Raw genomic sequence first — 18,356 nt, 5'->3', positions numbered from 1 at the left:
TAATATTTAACCATTTTCCTACACAATAATATTAATCATTAATATTTAACCATTTTCCTACACAATAATATCTTTAAGTCACCAGGTGACTGAGAGGTGAGGCAAAAGGTGTCAAATTGACTGAAATTTCAAAAATCTTCTCTTTACTCCAATAATGTAGAATCAAATACTCTTTATAGATGAAAGGTCTTAAGGTACGTTACCAAAATTGTGAATTTCATGACCCTGGGGTCTCAAGTTTCCCCTGGGGAAGGGGTAAACTTTACTATAGTTTATATAGGGAAATCACATTTTTGAGCACAATTTGTTTAATAGCCATTGGAGATAATATAAACTTGACTAGAAATATCAATATTGGATGGCAAGGGCTGATTGGTGGGGCCAAAAAGAGTCAAATTGACTGAAATATTTCAGAACTCACAGGTGACTGTTATGGCCCATGGGCCTGTTAGGGCATTGTCTCACTGAGGCAGTTTTTATTCCATTCCAGGTATGATACAGGCAAAGACAAGTACATTGACTTTGAGGAGTTGAAAGTAATGATGGAAAAACTGGGAGAAGCTCAGACACACTTAGGACTGAAGGCCATGATCGGGGAAGTGGATGAGGATAATGATGGAAAAATCAGCTTCAGAGAGGTTTGTATTGCTAGTTATCCACTAGTTCAGATTCAATCCTGTCCCGAATCACTTATCAGTAAGTTCATTCTGTTATGGTAAACATTGCAAAGTAATATTATAACATTGCAAAGTAATATTATATACCCATAGACACAACTGAATAGCAGTGGCCGAGTTTATCACTAGCCCTCCACCTCTGGGTTGCGAGTTCAAAACCTACGTGGGGCAGTTGCCAGGTACTGACCGTAGGCCGGTGGTTTTTCTCCGGGTACTCCGGCTTTCCTCCACCTCCAAAACCTGGCACGTCCTTAAATGACCCTGGCTGTTAATAGGACGTTAAGCAAAAACAAACAAATCAAAACAACTGAATGATTCCCACAAGATTTTGACCGAGGCTATATAGGTCACCAAGTTTTCACCCAGTCTTATAAGCCATGTTTGCAGTATTTCGACATTAATCAGAGAAATTGACCCTTCCTGGTCATATAGTGGTCAATTTGTCCACCTATATGTCGCCATAAACCATTAAGGCTGTTATAGATGACGTGAGTGATGTATTGGTCAGTATAGAGCTGTGCTGTAGTGTAGTGATGGCCTTTAAATAGTATTACCATGTAATCTCACTGACACATCAAAACACTTGTGACAGGATCTATTATCACTGCTTATAACCCCACAGTTACCGTATATTAAATAATAAATACCCTGTGTTATAACTGTTATTAGCCCTGATGTATTGGTCAGTATAGAGCTGTGGTGTAGTGCAGTAATTATAACTTGACATTTACCGTAGATTATATAAAAATACCCTGTTTTATTAGCCCTAATGTATAAGTCAGTAGAGCTGTGCTGTAGTGTAGTAATTATAACTTGACATTTACCGTAGATTATATAAAAATACCCTGTTTTATTAGCCCTGATGTATGAGTCAGTAGAGCTGTGCTATAGTGTAGCAATGATTAAGTGTTAATAATTACTACTTTAAGAATATAACCATGCAGGTATTGTCACTTATAACAGGACATTTACCATATATTATATAAAAATACCTTTTTTCCATTAAGAGACATTTTAGCTTCTCTTGAGTAGTCTCTTATACAGATTTCACTGTAATACAGTTTACATGTATTATACTGTATTTGATATTACTATGTGATAATATACTATGTTATACTATACTATATTAACTGTATTATACTTCAACATCTTCCTATTACAATTATTGATCAGTAAAAAAAGAAAAGAAAAAAATTCCTGTGTCTTAAGAAAATCGAGATTTCTGTGTAGTATATAAACATACGGTACCTTGCTTGTATTTAAATAGTTAAAAAAAATTCTATCCAATACAGTATATAATACATAGAATATTGGCAGATAAATATCTAACCTAATGGGCAATCTGGTACCATTACTGAAATCTCTATGTAAACCTGTGTAAAGCAGATGGTTTAGGCAGCTAACATGAGAGTCAGAATAACAAAAGTTAATCCAGATAGTTTTGGTTAAAAATGCCTTCAATTTTAACAAAGAGACTTAGAAACAAATATATCTTCCCTTTTAACAAATAGTTTTTGTTGAAAAAATATTATCCCAGGCCATTTAACAAAACAAAATAGTTTTGATTAAAAATATCATATCAGGTCATTAAGAGACAAAATAGTTTTGGTTGAAAATATCATCCAAGGCCTTTTAACAAAGGGACAAAACAGTTTTGGTTGTAAATATCTTCCCTTTTAATGAAGCGATACTGTACTTAATGATACCTTCTGTACATTCTCCCAGTTCTAATAAAAAGTTTAACTTGCCCATAAATAAAGTCATGATAAAACATTCTGTCCTAGATATTTATGTAACACAATGTAATTTACTCCATCAACACACTGTCAGATTACATGTAGGGGATCCTGGTCCAAGATGTTTAGTCGTGGGATGAGATGTCTGGTGTAGACAGGGAGGATATCGACCTTTGTGTAAACCATACTGTTCATGGTAATTGTATATATCCTTTGTGTCAGAAATGATAAATTGTTGATTGAAAATCGGCAATGATGAAAGGAATTGTTTACAGAAATAGGGGAGTGTTGTCCTAATTACATTGGCACCTGTCTACCAGGCTACCAATCTACTCTTTTTTTTCCTCCCTCCTCTTCTCTTCCCTCCCCCTCCTCTTTTCTTTCCTCCCTCCTTTCCCCTCCCCCTCTTTCTTTCTTCCTTCCCTCTTCTCTCCCCTCCCCTCTTTTCTTTCTTCTTTCCCTCCTCTTCTCTCCCTCCCCCCTCCTTTTTTTTCTTCCTTCCTTCTCTCCTCTCCCCTCCCCCCACACTTTTCTTTCTTCCTTCCCTCCTCTTTTCTCTCTTCCCTCCTCCTTTTTTTCTCCCTTCCTTCTCTCCTCTCCCCCTCCTCTTTTCTTTCTTCTTTCCCTCTTCTATCCCCCTCTTTTTTCTTCCTTCCCTCATCTTTTCTCCCCTCCCCCCTCTTTTCTTTCTTCCTTCCCTCCTCTTTTCTCCCCCTCTTTCTTTCTTCCTTCTCCTTCCCCTTCTCCTCCTATTCTCTCCCCTCCCCTCTTTTCTTTCTTCCGTTCCCTCCTCTTCTCTCCTCCCCGTCTTATATCTTTCTTCTTCCCTCCTCTTCTCTCCCCCTCTTTTCTTTCTTCCTTCCCTCTTCTCTCCCCTCCCCCTCTTTTCTTTCTTCCTTCCCTCTTCTCTCCCTTCCCCCTCCTTTTTTTTCTTCCTTCCTTCTCTCCTCTCCCCCTCCCCCTCCACTTTTCTTTCTTCCTTCCCTCCTCTTCTCTCCCTCCCCCTCCTTTTTTTCTTCCTTCCTTTTCTCCTCTCCCCTCCCCCTCCTCTTTTCTTTCTTCCTTCCCTCTTCTCCCCGACCTTTTTTCTTCCTTCCCTCCTCTTTTCTCCCCTCCTCTTTTCTTTTTTTTAGCCCACCATCATCAGATGATGGGCTATTCAAATCGCCCTGCGTCCGTGGTCCGTGGTCCGTCCGTCCGTCCCTCCGTCCCTCCGTCCGTCCGTCCGTCCGTCCGTAAACAATTCTTGTTATCGCTATTTCTCAGAAAGTACTGAAAGGATCTTTCTCAAATTTCATATGTAGGTTCCCCTTGGTGCCTAGTTATGCATATTGCATTTTGAGACCAATCGGAAAACAAAATGGCCGACAGGCAGCCATCTTGGATTTTGACAATTGAAGTTTGTTATCACTATTTCTCAGAAAGTACTGAAAGGATCTTTCTCAAATTTCATATGTAGGTTCCCCTTGGTGCCTAGTTATGCATATTGCATTTTTAGACCAATCGGAAAACAAAATGGCCGACAGGCAGCCATCTTGGATTTTGACAATTGAAATTTGTTATCTCTATTTCTGAGAAAGTACTGAAGGGATCTTTCTCAAATTTCATATGAAGGTTCCCCTTGGTGCCTAGTTATGCATATTGCATTTTGAGACCAATCGGCAAACAAAATGGCCGACAGGCAGCCATCTTGGATTTTGACAATTGAAGTTTGTTATCGCTATTTCTGAGAAAGTACTGAATGGATCTTTCTCAAATTTCATATGAAGGTTCCCCTTGGTGCCTAGTTATGCATATTGCGTTTTGAGACCAATCGGATAACAACATGGCCGACAGGCAGCCATCTTGGATTTTGACAATTGAAGTTTGTTATCTCTGTTTTTGAGAAAGTACTGAAGGGATCTTTCTCAAATTTCATATGTAGGTTCCCCTTGGTGCCTAGTTATGCATATTGCGATTTGAGACCAATCTGAAAACAACATGGCCGACAGGCAGCCATCTTGGATTTTGACAATTGAAGTTTGTTATCGCTATTTCTGAGAATGTACTTAAGGGATCTTTCTGAAATTTCATATGTAGATTTCCCTTGGTGCCTAATTATGCATATTGCGATTTGAGACCAATCTGAAAACAACATGGCCGACAGGCAGCCATCTTGGATTTTGACAATTGAAGTTTGTTATCACTATTTCTGAGAAAGTACTGAATGGATCTTTCTCAAATTTCATATGTAAGTTTCCCTTGGTGCCTAGTTATGCATATTGCGATTTGAGACCAATCTGAAAACAACATGGCCGACAGGCAGCCATCTTGGATTTTGACAATTGAAGTTTGTTATCGCTATTTCTGAGAATGTACTGAAGGGATCTTTCTGAAATTTCATATGTAGATTTCCCTTGGTGCCTAGTTATGCATATTGCGATTTGAGACCAATCTGAAAACAACATGGCCGACAGGCAGCCATCTTGGATTTTGACAATTGAAGTTTGTTATCACTATTTCTGAGAAAGTACTGAATGGATCTTTCTCAAATTTCATATGTAAGTTTCCCTTGGTGCCTAGTTATGCATATTGCGATTTGAGACCAATCTGAAAACAACATGGCCGACAGGCAGCCATCTTGGATTTTGACAATTGAAGTTTGTTATCACTATTTCTGAGAAAGTACTGAATGGATCTTTCTGAAATTTCATATGTAGGTTTCCCTTGGTGCCTAGTTATGCATATTGCGTTTTGAGACCAATCTGAAAACAACATGGCCGACAGGCAGCCATCTTGGATTTTGACAATTGAAGTTTGTTATCACTATTTCTGAGAAAGTACTGAATGGATCTTTCTGAAATTTCATATGTAAGTTTCCCTTGGTGCCTAGTTATGCATATTGCGTTTTGAAACCAATCTGAAAACAACATGGCCGACAGGCAGCCATCTTGGATTTTGACAATTGAAGTTTATTATCGCTATTTCTGAGAAAGTACTGAAGGGATCTTTCTGAAATTTCATATGTAAGTTTCCCTTGGTGCCTAGTTATGCATATTGCGTTTTGAAACCAATCTGAAAACAACATGGCCGACAGGCAGCCATCTTGGATTTTGACAATTGAAGTTTATTATCGCTATTTCTGAGAAAGTACTGAATGGATCTTTCTCAAATTTCATAAGTAGGTTCCCCTTGGTCACTTGCATTGCATTTTTGGACCAGTCTGTCCGGAAAACAACCTGGCAAACAAACAGCCATTATCGTTAAATCTCAAATTTCTTATATAGCTAGGATTCCCTTGTTTGAAAAGTATTCTTACCTCCCTCATCTTCTCTCCCCTCCCCTCCTCTTTTCTTTCTTCCTTCCCTCCCCTTTATTCCTCTCCCCTCCCCCTCTTCTTTTCTTCCTTCCCTTCCCCTCCTCTTCTCTCTCCCTCTCTCTCCGCAAAGTCTTTTTATAGTAGAAAGTTGATTGTTGATCGGCAATGATGAGAGGAATTGTTTACAGAAATAGGGGAGTGTTGTCCTAATTACATTGGCACCTGTCTACCAGGCTACCAATCTACTCTTTTTTTTCCTCCCTCCTCTTCTCTTCCCTCCCCCTCCTCTTTTCTTTCCTCCCTCCTCTCCCCTCCCCCTCTTTTCTTTCTTCCTTCCCACCTCTTCTCTTCCCTCCCCCTCCTCTTTTCTTTCTTCCTTCCCTCTTCTCTCCCCTCCCCTCTTTTCTTTCTTCCTTCCCTCCTCTTCTCTCCCTCCCCCCCTCCTTTTTTCTTCCTTCCTTCTCTCCTCTCCCCTCCCCCCCCACACTTTTCTTCTTCTTTCCTTCCCTCCTCTTTTCTCTCTTCCCTCCTCCTTTTTTTTTTCTTCCTTCCTTCTCTCCTCTCCCCCTCCTCTTTTCTTTCTTCTTTCCCTCTTCTCTCCCCTCCCCTCTTTTTTCTTCCTTCCCTCATCTTTTCTCCCCTCCACCTCTTTTCTTTCTTCCTTCCCTCCTCTTCTCTCTCCCTCTTTTCTTTCTTCCTTCCCTCCGCTTCTCTCCCTTCCCCCCTCTTTCTTTCTTTCTTCCTTCCCTCCGCTTCTCTCCCCTCCCCTCTTTTCTTTCTTCCTTCCCTCTTCTCTCCCCTCCCCCTCTTTTCTTTCTTCCTTCCCTCTTCTCTCCCTTCCCCCCTCCTTTTTTTTCTTCCTTCCTTCTCTCCTCTCCCCTCCCCCTCCTCTTTTCTTTCTTCCTTCCCTCCTCCTCTCTCCCTCCCCCCCTCCTTTTTTTACTTCCTTCCCTTTCTCCTCTCCCCTCCCCCTTCTCTTTCTTTCTTCCTTCCCTCTTCTCTCCCCCCTTTTTTCTTCCTTCCCTCCTCTTTTCTCCCCCTCCTCTTTTCTTTCTTCCTTCCCTCCTCTTCTCTCCCCCTCTTTTCTTTCTTCCTTCCCTCCGCTTCTCTCCCTTTCCCTCCTCTTTTCTTTCTTCCCTCCCTCCCTCTTCTCTCCTCTCCCCTCCCCCTCTTTTCTTCCCCCACCTCTTCTCTTCCCTCCCCTCCTCTTTTCTTACCTCCCTCATCTTCTCTCCCCTCCCCTCCTCTTTTCTTTCTTCCTTCCCTCCCCTTTATTCCTCTCCCCTCCCCCTCTTCTTTTCTTCCTTCCCTTCCCCTCCTCTTCTCTCTCCGCAAAGTCTTCTTATAGTAGAAAGAGGATATCTCACTCAACAGCATACAGGAGTCCTATTGCTTATATATATATCGAAAACAATTAGGTTAAAGTGTCTAGCCATTTACCACAACAGTACAGATTAATCTAATTTCAGCTTCCATGAGACATGCAAACTGTATTAGGTAGGGAACGAACACACGCCTCACATCTTCACCCAAAGGTTACACTGTGTGAATGCTCTACCACAATTGAATTGTCACAGACACATACATAAGTAGTCGTCTATTGTTTTATGTACACTGATCTGATTAAAATACAGATCATTGTTATAACATTACATGTGCAGTGGTCTGTAAGGTGGGCTTTCCAGGAAATAATGTATGTGGATTCTGATTTTCAGTTCCTGCTAATATTCCGGAAGGCGAGAGCAGGGGAGCTCGAGGAGGGAAGTGGTTTATTTAACCTCTACCAGAACCTCGATGAAGTGGATGTTGACAAGGAAGGTGTAAAGGGTGCTAAAAACTTTTTTGAGGCTAAGGTAATAATTTTAAACTGATAACTATCTCTTATCAGCTTTTTGTTAATGAAGACCAACTGGTTTATGAATTTTGCAATTGTATTTGACTGGCGTCGTCCATCCATCTGTCCATAAAAAATAGTAAATAGTTTTGACCTCTTGTCAATAAGAAAGAGGCACAGAGAGCTTAAGATTGGGCCAATAGCATACTAGGATAAAGGGCCTCCCAAGATTGTTCAAAGGAATAACCTTGACCTTATTACAAGGTCACAGTGGTGAAATGTGTTGAAATCTTTAAACAACTTCTTCTCATTAACCAAGAGGCCCAGGGTCTGTTCGAAAAAATGGTACAATGCTGATGTCAAAAAATCAAAGTCAAAGGTCAAGGATATTCATCCTGAAGGTCAGGGTCAAATTCTGTATCTTTTCACTGAAAATCAATTTTTGTTAGGATATGATGAAGAAAAAATTGTGGAAATTAAACAAACAGTGACCTGTCAAACAAACTGCTTGTTTCAAGTTCTTCACTGTCATTCTGTACAATACAGGAACTTTCAAAATCAACATCTAAGACTAAGAAAGGCTTTAAATATAACCATATTTAGAGTTTGCAAATTCATTTTTAAAATGAATTTTATAGTATCATTAGTAGTTGTACCTATCAAGTAGTTCACTTTTGGTTTATGTAAACAGAGAAAATTATAGTCTGTTTCATAATATCCCCAAAAAGTACATCCCTTTTACTTCAAATTTCTGTAAAAATTTGATATGTTGGGGGAAAAAAGCAGATAAAAAAGAAATGTACAGAAATGGATTATGTAAGTAATTATACCCCCGCAACGAAATTAGGGGGGGGGGTATACTGGAATCAGGTTGTCTGTCCGTCTGTCTGTAGACGCATTTTGTCCGGACAACTCCTCCTAAACCGATGGGCCAATTCCGATGAAACTTCACACAAATATTAATGATCATGTGTAGATGTGCATGCCACTTTATTTTTCTCAAAATTATGGTTGCTTTGGCAACTGGTCACTATAAACAGGTTTTCTGATAAGAACCATAACTTTAAGTTTGTCCGGACAACTCCTCCTAAACCGAAAGGCCGATTTCAATGAAACTTCACACAAATATAGAGGACCATGTGTAGATGTGCATGCCACTTTATTTTTCTCAAAATTATGGTTGCTATGGCAACTGGTCACTATAAACAGGTTTTCCGATTAGAACCATAACTTTAAGTTTGTCCGGACAACTCCTCCTAAACTAAATGGCCAATTTCAATGAAACTTCACACAAATATAGAGGACCATGTGTAGATGTGCATGCCACTTTATTTTCTTTCAAAATTATGGTTGCTATGGCAACTGGTCACTATAAACAGGTTTTCTGATAAGAACCATAACTTTAAGTTTGTCCGGACAACTCCTCCTAAACCGAAAGGCCGATTTCAATGAAACTTCACACAAATATAGAGGACCATGTGTAGATGTGCATGCCACTTTCTTTTCTTTCAAAATTATGGTTGCTATGGCAACTGGTCACTATAAACAAGTTTTCTGATAAGAACCATAACTTTAAGTTTGTCCGGACAACTCCTCCTAAACTGAAGGGCCGATTTCAATGAAACTTCACACAAATATAGAGGACCATGTGTAGATGTGCATGCCACTTTTTTTTTCAAAATTATGGTTGCTATGGCAACTGGTCACTTTATTACTGGGTTATCTTAGTTAGCCTCTAATTAACAGTTCCAATTCACCATCGACTCGTGCAGATTGCGGGGGTATTAGTCAGCCATCCTGGCGACAGTTCTAGTTTGATGTGAGCATTCTCCAGAAATTTAAAGTTATGTTTCAATTTGAACTTGTAGAAGTAACTGGTTAAAAGATTGGAACATGGGATAATAAAACAACTTTTGGATATCAAAATTATTTCTTAGATTATGACAAAACAGTAAGATAGTAATCTTGCAAATATGTACTTGGGTTGAATTTCTGATTCAGATACATTTTTAGCCCACCATCATCAGATGGTGGGCTATTCAAATCGCCCTGCGTCCGTGGTCCGTGGTCCGTCCGTCCGTCCCTCCGTCCGTAAACAATTCTTGTTATCGCTATTTCTGATAAAGTGCTGATGGGATCTTTCTCAAATTTCATATGTAGGTTCCCCTTGGTGCATAGTTGTGCATATTGCATTTTGGGACCGATCGGAAAACAACATGGCCGACAGGCAGCCATCTTGGATTTTGACAATTGAAGTTTGTTATCTCTATTTCTGAGAAAGTATTGAAGGGATCTTTCTCAAATTTCATATGTAGGTTCCCCTTGGTGCCTAGTTATGCATATTGCATTTTGGGACCGATCAGAAAACAACATGGCCGACAGGCAGCCATCTTGGATTTTGACAATTAAAGTTTGTTATCTCTATTTCTGAGGAAGTACTGAAGGGATCTTTCTCAAATGTCATATGTAGGTTCCCTTTGGTGCCTAGTTATGCATATTTCATTTTGGGACCGATCGGAAAACAACATGGCCGACAGGCAGCCATCTTGGATTTTGACAATTGGAGTTTGTTAACGCTATTTCTGAGGAAGTACTGAAGGGATCTTTCTCAAATTTTATATGTAGGTTTCCTTTGGTGCCTAGTTATGCATATTGCATTTTGGGACCAATCGGAAAACAAAATGGCCGACAGGCAGCCATCTTGGATTTTGACAATTGAAGAATTTGTTATCGCTATTTCTGTGAAAGTACTGAAGGGATCTTTCTCAAATTTCATATGCAGGTTCCTCTTTGTGCCTGGTTATGCATATTGCATTTTGAGACTAATCAGAAAACAACATGGCTGACAGGCAGCCATCTTGGATTCTGACAATTAAAGTTTGTTATCGCTATTTCTGTGAAAGTAATGAAGGGATCTTTCTGAAATTTCATATGCAGGTTCCCCTCAGTGCCTAGTTATGCATATTGCATTTTGAGACCAATCGGAAAACAACATGGCCAACAGGCAGCCATCTTGGATTTTGACAATTGAAATTTGTTATCGCTTTTTCTGTGAAAGAACTGAAGGGATCTTTCTCAAATTTCATATGTAGGTTCCCCTTGATGCCTACTTATGCATATTGCATTTTGAGACCAATAGGAAAACAACATTGCTGACAGGCAGCCATCTTGGATTTTGACAATTAAAATTTGTTATCGCTATTTCTCAGAAAGTAATGAAGGGATCTTTCTGAAATTTCATATGCAGGTTCCCCTCAGTGGCTAGTTATGCATATTGCATTTTGAGACCAATCGGAAAACAACATGGCCAACAGGCAGCCATCTTGGATTTTGACAATTGAAATTTGTTATCGCTTTTTCTGTGAAAGAACTGAAGGGATCTTTCTCAAATTTCATATGTAGGTTCCCCTTGATGCCTACTTATGCATATTGCATTTTGAGACCAATATGAAAACAACATTGCTGACAGGCAGCCATCTTGGATTTTGACAATTAAAATTTGTTATCGCTATTTCTCAGAAAGTAATGAAGGGATCTTTCTGAAATTTCATATGCAGGTTCCCCTCAGTGCCTAGTTATGCATATTGCATTTTGAGACCAATCAGAAAACAACATGGCTGACAGGCAGCCATCTTGGATTTTGACAATTGAAGTTTGTTATCGCTATTTCTCAGAAAGTAATGAAGGGATCTTTCTAAAATTTCATATGCATGTTCCCGTCGGTGCCTAGTTATGCATATTGCATTTTGAGACCAATCAGAAAACAACATGGCTGACAGGCAGCCATCTTGGATTTTGACAATTGAAGTTTGTTATCGCTATTTCTCAGAAAGTAATGAAGGGATCTTTCTAAAATTTCATATGCATGTTCCCGTCGGTGCCTAGTTATGCATATTGCATTTTGAGACTAATCAGAAAACAACATGGCCGACAGGCAGCCATTTCGGATTTTGACAATTGAAGTTTGTTATCGCTATTTCTGTGAAAGTACTGAAGGGATCTTTTTCAAATGTCATATGTAGGTTCCCCTCAGTGCCTAGTTTTGCATATTGGGACCAATACGAAAACAACATGGCCGACAGACAGCCATTATAGCTAAATCTTAAATTCTGTATATAGGTTCCCCTTGTTTGAAAAGTACTAGAGGGCTGTTTCTGAATTTACACAGATAAGTAAGACTTAGAGGAAGGGAAAAGTAGGGAAAAGATCAATCTGACATGGAACCTATAAAGATCATTCAATGGTGGGCGCCAAGATCCCTCTGGGATCTCTTGTTATAAATTTTAATAACTTATTCTTTACAAATAGATTGAAAGACAGACACAGGATAAAAAGTTTGAGGAAGAGATAAAGAATGAACAAGAGGAAAAGAAACGACAGCAAGAAGAAGCAATGGAAAGGAAAAAGGCATTCAAAGAAAAGGCAACTTTCTTCAAACAGGCAGCCGCTAACAACTGACCAAACCATCGGATGTTTACAGGCTACAAGTCACTCATCCTGATCTGACCTTCAGGTGACCTTGGATTGGATGACTTAACCTCCAGTTATAATTAGTTAGAGGACTATTAAGTTAGAACTTGACAATTGTTTTTGATTAACTACTCTCCGCATGGTTTCTGAGTCACTGAAGTAGGCCAGATCTTGGGGTCACCGAGATGTACCATATCGAAGGGTGAGGTCTCTGAGTCACTGGCTGTTTGTGATTGTGTCACTAGCATTACTAGGTGTACAGTGTAATCAGATCTCAGATTGCTAGATATGCCATGTGATTGGATCTCTGGTGCTAGGTATACTGAAAGATCAGATCTGAGGTTGCTAGGCATACCATGTGATCTGATCTCGGGTTGCTAGGCATACCATGTGATCAGATCTTGGGTCACCATCCGATCTCAGGTTGCTAGGCATACCATGTGATCAGATCTTGGGTCACCATCCAATCTCAGGTTGCTAGGCATACCATGTGATCAGATCTTGGGTCACCATCCGATCTCAGGTTGCTAGGCATGCCATGTGATCTGATTTCAGGTTGCTAGGCATACCATGTGATCTGATCTCAGGTTGCTAGGCATACCATGTGATCAGATCTTGGGTCACCAAGTGTACCATGTGGTCCGATCTTTGGTCACCTATTGTGGTCGGTGAGATCTTGACTAGTTGGACTTGTAGCCTTTATAACATTACATGTTTATTATTTGTATAAAGATATCCTACCTTGATCCAAACCAGCTGGTATCGCTCAGATTTTACTGATGTATCAATATTTTACAAATTAATTAGTAAATCAAATATAGTTTCAGTAGAGAAAGTGTCTATGTGTTGTAGTTGTAAGTTTACTCTGCTGTGTGTGTTGAGTCAGCTCTAATGAACTTTCTGAACTTTGATCTGACTGTGGGGCTTAACACAATGAGTCGTAGCAAAAGGTGTAGAGTGACCAAAGTGAAAGTTGTATGTTTGAATGAGCTGCTATTTGATAGTTTTATTTTGTCAATATAGAAGATTTCATGCTTGGTATCTGTTAAAAATGATTATTTACTTGCAGTTATACATGTGTGACAGATATTCGCTTCATGGCTGTTCTGAATGAAATATGATGGATTCAGAGTATAGTTCAGAAACTTTAAAGAGCAGGTACTTCCAAACATGGAATACCTGTTATGTATTATGTACCCTGAAAAGTGTTGCAAATTTGAAAGTAATAGCTTTGTAACCTTAAAAACTGGTAGCTATTAGATACAAGTTATTTTGAAATGTACCTTTGAAACCGACCTTCTGAAACCAATGACCTTGACCTTTACAGTAATGACATTTAACTTTTAAACCCAGAGTCTATCAGATTATTTCTCATCTTCTTGTGGTACCACAGTGGTCCTCACTTTTGCATTGTCTCGATTGTCCTCTATTTCACAATGCCTCGAAATCCTCTCTGTCCCGATGCCTCAATGGTCCTCTCTTTCTGATTCCTTGATGGTCCTCTCTTTCATGATGTCTCCTTTGTCCTCTCTTTTACAATGCCTCAATGGTCTTCTCTTTCACAATTCCTCGATGGTCCTCTCTTTCAGATGCCCAGATGGTCCTCTCTTTCTGATACCTCGATGGTCCTCTCTTTCAGATGCCCAGATGGTCCTCTCTTTCTGATACCTCGATTGTCCTCTCTTTCACAATGCCTCGATGGTCCTCTTTGTCACGATGCCTCAATGGTCCTCTTTTTCTGATGCCCAGATGGTCCTCTCTTTCTGGTGCCTGGATGGTCCTCTCTTTCTGGTGCCTCGATGGTCCTCTCTTTCTGATACCTCGATCGACCTCTCTTTCTGGTGCCTCGATGGTCCTCTCTTTCTGATGCCCAGATGGTCCTCTCTTTCTGATACCTCGATGGTCCTCTCTTTCTGGTGCCTCGATGGTCCTCTCTTTCTGATGCCCAGATGGTCCTCTCTTTCTGATGCCCAGATGGTCCTCTCTTTCTGATGCCCAGATGGTCCTCTCTTTCTGGTGCCTCGATGGTCCTCTCTTTTCTGATGCCCAGATGTTCCTCTCTTTCTGATGCCCAGATGGTCCTCTCTTTCTGATGCCTCGATGGTCCTCTCTTTCTGGTGCCTCGATGGCCCTCTCTTTCTGATGCCTCGATGGTCCTCTCTTTCATGATGTCTCGATGGTCCTCTCTTTCTGATACCTCGATGGTCCTCTCTTTCTGGTGCATCGATGGTCCTCTCTTTCTGATGCCCAGATGGTCCTCTCTTTCTGATACCTCAAAGGTCCTCTCTTTCTGGTGCCTCGATGGTCCTCTCTTTCTGATGCCCAGATGGTCCTCTCTTTCTGGTGCCTCAATGGTCCTCTCTCTCTGATGCCGCGATGGTCCTCTCTTTCTGGTGCCTCGATGGTCCTCTCTTTCTGATACCTCGATCGACCTCTCTTTCTGGTGCCTCGATGGTCCTCTCTTTCTGATGCCCAGATGGTCCTCTCTTTCTGATACCTCGATGGTCCTCTCTTTCTGGTGCCTCGATGGTCCTCTCTTTCTGATGCCCAGATGTTCCTCTCTTTCTGATGCCCAGATGGTCCTCTCTTTCTGGTGCCTCGATGGTCCTCTCTTTTCTGATGCCCAGATGTTCCTCTCTTTCTGATGCCCAGATGGTCCTCTCTTTCTGATGCCTCGATGGTCCTCTCTTTCTGGTGCCTCGATGGCCCTCTCTTTCTGATGCCTCGATGGTCCTCTCTTTCATGATGTCTCGATGGTCCTCTCTTTCTGATACCTCGATGGTCCTCTCTTTCTGGTGCATCGATGGTCCTCTCTTTCTGATGCCCAGATGGTCCTCTCTTTCTGATACCTCAAAGGTCCTCTCTTTCTGGTGCCTCGATGGTCCTCTCTTTCTGATGCCCAGATGGTCCTCTCTTTCTGGTGCCTCAATGGTCCTCTCTCTCTGATGCCCAGATGTTCCTCTCTTTCTGATGCCCAGATGGTCCTCTCTTTCTGGTGCCTCGATGGTCCTCTCTTTCTGATACCGCGATGGTCCTCTCTTTCTGATGCCCAGATGGTCCTCTCTTTCTGATGCCCAGATGTTCCTCTCTTTCTGATGCCCAGATGGTCCTCTCTTTCTGATACCTCGATGGTCCTCTCTTTCTGATACCTCGATGGTCCTCTCTTTCTGGTGCCTTGATGGTCCTCTCTTTCTGATACCTCGATGGTCCTCTCTTTCTGATACCTCGATGGTCCTCTCTTTCTGATACCTCGATGGTCCTCTCTTTCTGATGCCCAGATGGTCCTCTCTTTCTGATGCCTCGATGGTCCCGCCATTGTCCCTTGACATGAGCAATCCTCTATACATGTACATGTACTCTGCCTGCCTCCAGAATTATCACAGCCCTTAGGCACTTCATAAGATTAAACCAATTGTTTGTAATATGATTTGTGAAACAATGACTTGGGCTTCCAGTGTTACAGATTGTCTACAGTATGGTAGATTTAATGACATTCAAACATTCCTTTTTTGTATAGAATCTCTAAAAAGATTATATTGAGTAGATTTTTTTTTTAAATCAACAAAATCATTTTCATCATTTATCCAATCAGGATCGGAATAATCTCAATTCCTCATTGATTGGTTAACACATGAATCTAGTGCCATCTTTCTGTGCCATCTTTCCATTGTTCTCCAGCACAATAACCCTGTTTTCAACAACTGCAACTACTTATACCTTGTGAAAAATATAATCAGTACTATGTGCTTTATCAGCTTAGTGATGCTTAAGTACTCAATTTCATTATGTAAATGATATATCTTTTCATTTTTTTAATGCTAGGTCGTTTTTTCCTAATTTCTTTGTAATTTGTGTAATTTTCTATGATTTGAGCTTTCCATACATTCTGTTGTCTCCCCTTAACCTTTTATTGGTCTTTTTCCTGCAGAAATGTTTACCTGGTAGTTAATTTCTGGTTTTTTTTTCCCCTTTTTTTTCCCAGTTTATCAATATAACCGTACTGTATTCTTACTTACTAGTCAATTTGTTTTGTTTATTATCTTTACCAGCCTCTTTATGAATCAGTTTATGAAATATGCTCTTTTGTCACTTACCGAAGTGGGACAGTTGTCTTTTCCTGTCTCTGTACAAAATGTGTTGATTCTTTTATTCTTACAGATAATATACATTGTCTTTGATCTGATCGTGCAATTTTCTCGAGGTCATACTCAAATGTTGAAAAAATATCATCATGATGTTATTTTAATATTGTTATGCTTTTAATATTATAGAACTTGAGTAATATTGACAAAATCTTTTAATCTAAAGATAAAACAAGTTATTTCAATAGAATATATATCCATGGGAGGACTCCAAAAATAAAGTCTTTGCATGATTGCTGTTGAGAAAGACATGGCTTAAAATAGGGTTTAAAAGAGGGTACCGTTTCCATAAAATCAATTCTTTGATGTTTCTTGATTGACAACCTGAAGTCCTCCTGTTGGATGGATATTTTACTGGAAATACCTTAAGGTAAAATTTTGTTAAAAGTTCCTTTAAATTTGAATTTTTGTTGCATCATTAATCTGGCGTAAATTTTTAAAAAACATTGTTTTAGTTTAATCATGGACTACTCCGTGGTTTAATATTGACATAATTTCATTGTTCAATTTTTACCTTACACTTGATTAAAGATTAAAAGGGTAACTTCAAAAAAAAATCACTCTAATTATGTTTTGAGAAATTTTGAATATAAAATTTATGCTTTGTATAAAACTACTTCCAATATATTTGAATACTTTTACTGTTAATTGAAAAGTATGAACTACTGTTCAAGACAGATATAAACTAACATTGGTAGGTCTGAATAATTTTACTGTTCAAGATAGATATTAACTAACATTGATAGATCTGAATAATTTTACTGTTCAAGATAAATTATAAAATATTAAGTAACATTGATAGATCTGAATAATTTTACTATTCAAGATAAATACAAACTAACATTGGTAGGTCTGAATAATTCTACTGCTTAAGTCAGATATAAACTAACATTGGTAGATCTAATGGTAGATCTAATAATTTTACTGTTCAAGACAAATATAAACAAACATTGGTAGGTCTGAATAATTTCATTGTTCAAGACAAATATAAATTGAAATTGGTAGGTCTGAATAATTTTACTGTTCAAGACAAATATAAACAAACATTGGTAGGTCTGAATAATTTCATTGTTCAAGACAAATATAAATTGAAATTGGTAGGTCTGAATAATTTTACTGTTCAAGACAAATATAAACAAACATTGGTAGGTCTGAATAATTTCATTGTTCAAGACAAATATAAATTGAAATTGGTAGGTCTGAATAATTTTACTGTTCAAGACAAATATAAATTGAAATTGGTAGGTCTGAATAATTTTACTGTTCAAGACAAATATAAATTAAAATTGGTAGGTCTGAATAATTTTACTGTTCAAGACAAATATAAATTAAAATTGGTAGGTCTGAATAATTTCTTTGTTCAAGACAAATATAAATTAAAATTGGTAGGTCTGAATAATTTTACTGTTCAAGACAAATATAAATTAAAATTGGTAGGTCTGAATAATTTCACTGTTCAAGACAAATATAAATTAAAATTGGTAGGTCTGAATAATTTTACTGTTCAAGACAAATATAAATTAAAATTGGTAGGTCTGAATAATTTTATTGTTCAAGACAAATATAAACTAACATTGGCAGGTCTGAATATTTTTACTGTTCAAGATAAACTAACATTGTTAAATCTAAATAATTTCATTGTTTATGATAACAGTATTTGTTTCATGATGAATTTTCTTTATATTATGAATTAATCGTTGATGAGAATTTAAGACTTTAGATATACATAAATGTATATTATTGTTAATTTACTAGGACATTTCTGTTAATTCTTTTGTGACATTATTATACTCTTAACAAAATATATCAGTTCTATAATCTTGTATCCAAGAACTTGGTTTTATGGTCTTTTATTCCAGAACTGCTGTAATCTTTTGTTTGTGAATTTGCTTGTATGAATCTTATACTCCAGAGCTTGGGTTTGCGGGTGTTTCTGTATAGCTCTTGTAGATGATATAAATGATCGGTTGATAGACCCTGTACTATTGTAGGGAATTAGACCCTGTACTATTGTAGGGAATTTGATATCGTTAACACAATTAATATGTGCGAATCTTGGGTATGAATTGAGAGGGAATGAACTTTCAGGTTTGTATACACACAAATTAATATATGTATCACTAATTAGGTAGATATTGAAAATGTCATAGCAATTTTCAAATACATTACAATGTTATCCTACTTGATTTGAAAATATAG

At 38.8% G+C, this 18,356-nt stretch overlaps 2 protein-coding genes across 5 annotated transcripts in view; one reads left to right on the top strand and one right to left on the bottom strand.

Moving 5' to 3' along the window:
* LOC117344877 (EF-hand domain-containing protein D2-like) overlaps nt 1-16,704 on the top strand; it is a 28,794-nt gene extending 12,090 nt beyond the window's left edge. Inside the window, exons 2-5 of one of the 4 annotated variants that reach the window (XR_004536283.1) lie at nt 491-638; nt 7,427-7,564; nt 11,854-12,388; nt 12,489-16,704. Coding sequence is in view for 1 of the 4 variants with exons in the window: in XM_033907739.1 (XP_033763630.1) it covers nt 491-638; nt 7,427-7,564; nt 11,854-12,003 (436 nt within the window). In the remaining 3 variants the exon portion in view is untranslated. Of the gene's footprint in view, nt 1-490; nt 639-7,426; nt 7,565-11,853 lie in introns of all 4 variants that reach the window. The other 3 variants (XR_004536282.1, XR_004536281.1, XM_033907739.1) reach the window with 3 other exon arrangements.
* Nucleotides 14,364-15,344, bottom strand: LOC117344725 (trichohyalin-like). The gene has a single exon (XM_033907555.1). It carries the CDS (start codon nt 15,342-15,344, stop codon nt 14,364-14,366), a length of 981 nt encoding a protein of 326 aa, XP_033763446.1.
* Nucleotides 16,705-18,356: the final 1,652 nt, after the last annotated feature.

This window comes from Pecten maximus, chromosome 16, assembly GCF_902652985.1.
Source record: "Pecten maximus chromosome 16, xPecMax1.1, whole genome shotgun sequence".
NCBI classification, from domain to species: Eukaryota; Metazoa; Mollusca; class Bivalvia; order Pectinida; family Pectinidae; genus Pecten; species Pecten maximus.
The sequence above is the reverse complement of the archived record's forward strand: the minus strand, read 5'-3'. Positions and strand labels throughout refer to the sequence as shown.

What these genes read in the sequence shown, in the direction of transcription:
- LOC117344725 (XM_033907555.1), bottom strand. Translation starts at nt 15,344, where the DNA reads ATGTCAAGGGACAATGGCGGGACCATCGAGGCATCAGAAAGAGAGGAC.